The 1,898-nt window shown below is 38.9% G+C and overlaps 1 protein-coding gene across 3 annotated transcripts in view; it reads right to left on the bottom strand.

Moving 5' to 3' along the window:
* snx2 (sorting nexin 2) overlaps nt 1–1,898 on the bottom strand; it is a 27,467-nt gene that overhangs the window by 14,172 nt on the left and 11,397 nt on the right. For all 3 annotated transcript variants that reach the window (XM_042227236.1, XM_005938635.2, XM_005938636.2), the window contains exon 8: nt 1,337–1,412. In XM_042227236.1, coding sequence (XP_042083170.1) covers nt 1,337–1,412 — 76 coding nt within the window. The remainder of the gene's footprint in view (nt 1–1,336; nt 1,413–1,898) is intronic.

The raw sequence follows: 1,898 nt of genomic DNA, 5'->3' as shown, positions 1-1,898 counted from the left end.
CACTTAACTCTGTTCTACGAGGTGTATGAGCACACTTTCTCTCCCCCTCTTTCTCTCATTCATTCCCCCTGTCCTATTTCAGAAAAAAAAAAAAAAAAAAAAAAGAAAAAAAAAAAAAAAAAAAAGAACAAATAGGCAGCTGTCATTGCCTGTATAACTTGCACTGTTTTTAATGTCCTGCAGGGGGCGATGCCCAGATTCTAACAGTGAAATCATTCAGCTCATTCCTCTAATCGTCACTCGAGACTGGATTCAAAAGCAAGTGAGAAGCTTCACAGTCTGGCACATCTTTTGGTTTTAGTCTTTATAAAGCTGTGGCTGCTCCCTTTTACTTCATTTGTGACAGCTTTAAAAGGTATATGGTTTTTCTCGCTTTTACTTATGCCTTTAAATTTTATTAAGGCCTGTTTGAATATCAAATCTGTATCAACTGCGTAGCTAGCAATCCACTAGACTGCAGCCAATGAGAGTGAACTGGACCTCTGTACAGTGTTTGTGCTGCTAATGTGAAAGTATTCTATTATGTACTTGGCACTAATTAGCAGACATCTGTGTCTGTGTAATGCACCTGCACAGTGCATGGAAACAACTTGGTAACCAAGCTGGCTAATAGTGTGAGATAACCTTGAATTAAAATCAAGACTTCAAAACGAGACTTCATTAACGAGTTAGTGACATCATGGTGGCTAAAACCATCTTTTCTATACAGTCTATGTTTACTATTCTGCAGTCTCCAGCTTTAGCGTGATGCATCATAGAAATCCTTAAGCACTGGATATCGATACTCAGCTCCAGCTACTCATAGGGTTTTCTCTCAATTAAGGTTTAGTGTGGAAGTGCTCGCCGTTTTTAATGCATGAAATACCATCTCTTGTTTGTCTGGAAAATAAATGGACAAACACTTGTGTGGGGAAATAAATTGATTTTTCAGCTCACCTGATTCAAAAGTTTCACCGCAAACAAACTGCATGTTATAACTGAACGTGCTGCTCAGAGTTTTAACTCAGTTTTTAGCGTTAAAGTAAAAATTAAACTCCAGAAATAGAACAGAGAGGTCTGACTCCAGGTTTGCAGGTTGTGTTGATTTTCTGCAGTGGAGCGTTGAAGCAGTTTCTAAATAATGATGCAGACTGGTGCCCACCGCTACATTCAAAAGACACTGGGCTGCAGGAAGTGCTGCTGTTAAAACTACATCAGTTCAGTAGGGAAAAGTGGAAGCGCAGGGATGTGATGATAATGAACAAGTTTGCTGAGGTTTGTCGGAAGTCCTGCCTGCACTGACTGACGCTGATGAGTCCAACATCTCCAAGCAAAAGGTGTAATTTTTCTTATTTACCTCCGAGCTCTCCAGGAATTGCAGAACGTCAGGATCCTTCAGCAGGATGGGATGCTTCACCGTTCTCATCAAATATCTGAAAACAAGAAGAAATATGAATCAGAAGATAAACTTTTCTTTTTATGAAGTTTAGTTTCCGGTGCCATCCCAGATGACATTGAGTAATCAGCTTCTTCTTTGACACGACTGGCTGGTGTTTAAACTCATTATTTTGCAATTCTCAGCTCTGTTTTTATACGTGACATTCAAGGAGCTCTAATTAAAGAAAAGCACTGCCTTATGCAGTGAATCCAAAACAGACCACTGGAGTTTTACACATTTTCTGATCTGACCACTGCTGTGAAATACTTATATTTGATGATGCTCCTGATATTACAACTCTAAATCATGGGCAGCTTATAGGTCAAGAACTGGCAGGATCATCAAGCTTGCAACGTTTGCATTTCAGTCTGGATTTTGGAATATTGTCTTAAAATTTATATTATAAGTCGGGGTTGTCACAGTATCAGACTTTTACTACAAATCACCATTCCTAAAAAGGTAACAAGTTAAAAAGAAAAGC

This window comes from Haplochromis burtoni, unplaced genomic scaffold (genome assembly GCF_018398535.1).
Source record: "Haplochromis burtoni strain Fernald_Lab_line unplaced genomic scaffold, NCSU_Asbu1 Contig_250, whole genome shotgun sequence".
Classification (NCBI taxonomy): domain Eukaryota; kingdom Metazoa; phylum Chordata; class Actinopteri; order Cichliformes; family Cichlidae; genus Haplochromis; species Haplochromis burtoni.
This window is presented reverse-complemented; position numbering and strand designations above follow the sequence as displayed.